This window comes from Austrofundulus limnaeus, unplaced genomic scaffold (assembly GCF_001266775.1).
Source record: "Austrofundulus limnaeus strain Quisiro unplaced genomic scaffold, Austrofundulus_limnaeus-1.0 Scaffold2319, whole genome shotgun sequence".
NCBI classification, from domain to species: Eukaryota; Metazoa; Chordata; class Actinopteri; order Cyprinodontiformes; family Rivulidae; genus Austrofundulus; species Austrofundulus limnaeus.
The window spans coordinates 25,596-27,652 of NW_013954721.1; the positions used below are offsets into that span (position 1 = coordinate 25,596).

General features: G+C 46.0%; 1 protein-coding gene across 3 annotated transcripts in view; it reads right to left on the minus strand.

Moving 5' to 3' along the window:
• efl1 (elongation factor like GTPase 1) overlaps positions 1 to 1,778 on the minus strand; it is a 16,950-nt gene extending 15,172 nt beyond the window's left edge. For all 3 annotated transcript variants that reach the window (XR_001309460.1, XM_013999515.1, XM_013999514.1), the window contains exons 1-4: positions 1,440 to 1,778; positions 621 to 688; positions 450 to 534; positions 228 to 361 (exon numbers count right to left, since the gene is read on the minus strand). Coding sequence is in view for 2 of the 3 variants with exons in the window: in XM_013999515.1 (XP_013854969.1) it covers positions 228 to 361; positions 450 to 534; positions 621 to 688; positions 1,440 to 1,530 (378 nt within the window). In the remaining variant the exon portion in view is untranslated. The remainder of the gene's footprint in view (positions 1 to 227; positions 362 to 449; positions 535 to 620; positions 689 to 1,439) is intronic.
• Positions 1,779 to 2,057: the final 279 nt, after the last annotated feature.

Consider the following 2,057-nt stretch of genomic DNA (forward strand, 5'->3'; position numbering starts at 1 on the left):
ACCCTGACCTCTGATCCTAAACCCTTGACCTCTGACCCTGACCTCTGAACCCTGACCTCTGACCCCCCGCCCTCTTGCTGCAGAAACCAAGAATCCTTTGATCAGAATAAATGTGTCTGATCAGCCGTCAGTGAACTGAGCACAGGTGAAGCAGACGTTTGGGTCAGACTGTTTCAGGTAAAGTTTCTGTCCAATCAGAAGGCGAGCAGAGATCAGGTGGTGTTTACCTGAGGACACACTCCTTCCACAGCATCAACAACAACAACAGCTCCGTCACACAGACGCACCGCCGTGGAAACCTCTGAGGAGAAGTCCACGTGACCCGGAGAGTCGATCAGATTGATGAGGTACTCCTGGTCTCCTGAGGAGCACCAAGAGAACAGAGACATCAGACTCAGGTTCCTCTGCAGGTGAGGAGACCTTCAGGTGACACAGAACCGGACCAGTACCGCTGCTGTAGTGCAGAGAAATGGCGCTGGACTTCATGGTGATTCCTCGGACCTGCTCGTCTTCCCTGCTGTCCAGATACCTCAGCTGGAACATCAACAGGACACAGAACTGAGCAGAACTTCAGTTGGACCACTGAACATACAGAACCAGATCCAAACCCAGTCCCTCACCTTCCCAGCCAGCCGACTGGATATGATCCCGTTACTCGCCACCAGGCAGTCAGCCAGCGTGGTTTTACCTGAAAACATGGAGGCAGCTTGAAGCAGCTCCTGAACCATGGGAGGACAGCAGACAGGTGTGGACCTTCTCCTTAAAGCTCATCTGTTCTCTGTAGACCAGGACTACTGATCCACTAACCTCTTAAACCCAAACAGCCTTCATTAATATGTGTTTTTAGTCAAACGTAGACATGTTWGGTGTCTACACAAACAYCAGAACCTTGGCTACAAACTGGTAAAACATGTCTATGAACTCAGGACAGKTAAAACTACAAACTGTTCAAACTAAAACTGSTTTAAAATTTGACAAGTCAGAGATGTCAGAGTAATATTTGTGTCAAACAGGAGGCAGAATGTGTTCTTTTTTTATATTAATTATCACTGCATTTATTCCACAGGGTTGTTTGTTGTTTTCATCATTAAACACTAAACTAACAGTTTCAGAGCCAACATGTCTTTGTAATGTTTATTTACAGAATAACTGCTGGATGTTTGGTCCTGGAGCAGTTTCTAGTCCTGCTGCAGACCCTGAACACTGGTTGTGTTTCTGACTTGTTTTTATTCAGACTTTACTGATTGTATGATGTTTATGTTTATGTGTGCAGCTCTTTGTCCTGACCTGTGGCTTTAAAGAGCTTCATGAAGAAAGCTGGTGTACCTGTGGAGCTCCAGGGTCTGGGGAGGACTGGTTTTATTCAGACCCTGCACATGACCCAGGTGCTCAGGTGGTATTCATCAGACCGGAAACTGAACCCACGTGTTGCTGCTTACCGTGGTCAACATGAGCCAGGATGCAGATGTTCCTGATGTTAGCCGGGTTCCTCTGCAGAACCTTGATCCGGTCCAGGCTGGTGGTTCCCATCCTGATCCTGAGATTATGACAGCAGAACCGGTCTTAGTGGACCACGGAGCACAGGGGGTGTTCACTGGGTCACTCAAACTGAACCAGTGGCTCAGACTGACTGAGCTAACATGTTAGCATCTAAACAACATGTTAGCATCTAAACAACATGTTAGCATCTAAACAACATGTTAGCATCTAGCTTAAACAAACACCAGAGCGGGAAAAACCTTCCCGACTTCCGCCTGAAACGTCAGCCTCCTCCTGTTTTCACACAAACCACGTTAGATCAGTTATTAAACACATGGCAGCGCCTCAAACTCACCTTCTTTACCGGAAGTAGATGGGAAATAAACCACGCTTACGGGCTACCATTGGTGCAAGTGGTGCTGCATTCAGGGTCCACGAGAAAAGTTAGTTAAAAATGGCTTTAACATTTAAAAATGTGTCGTGTTAAATTATCAGTCTTGTATAAAGTACCTCAAAGTGATACTTCAGTAAAAGTACAAGAATCTTATCATAAAAATACTTTGGTAAAAGTTAAAGTC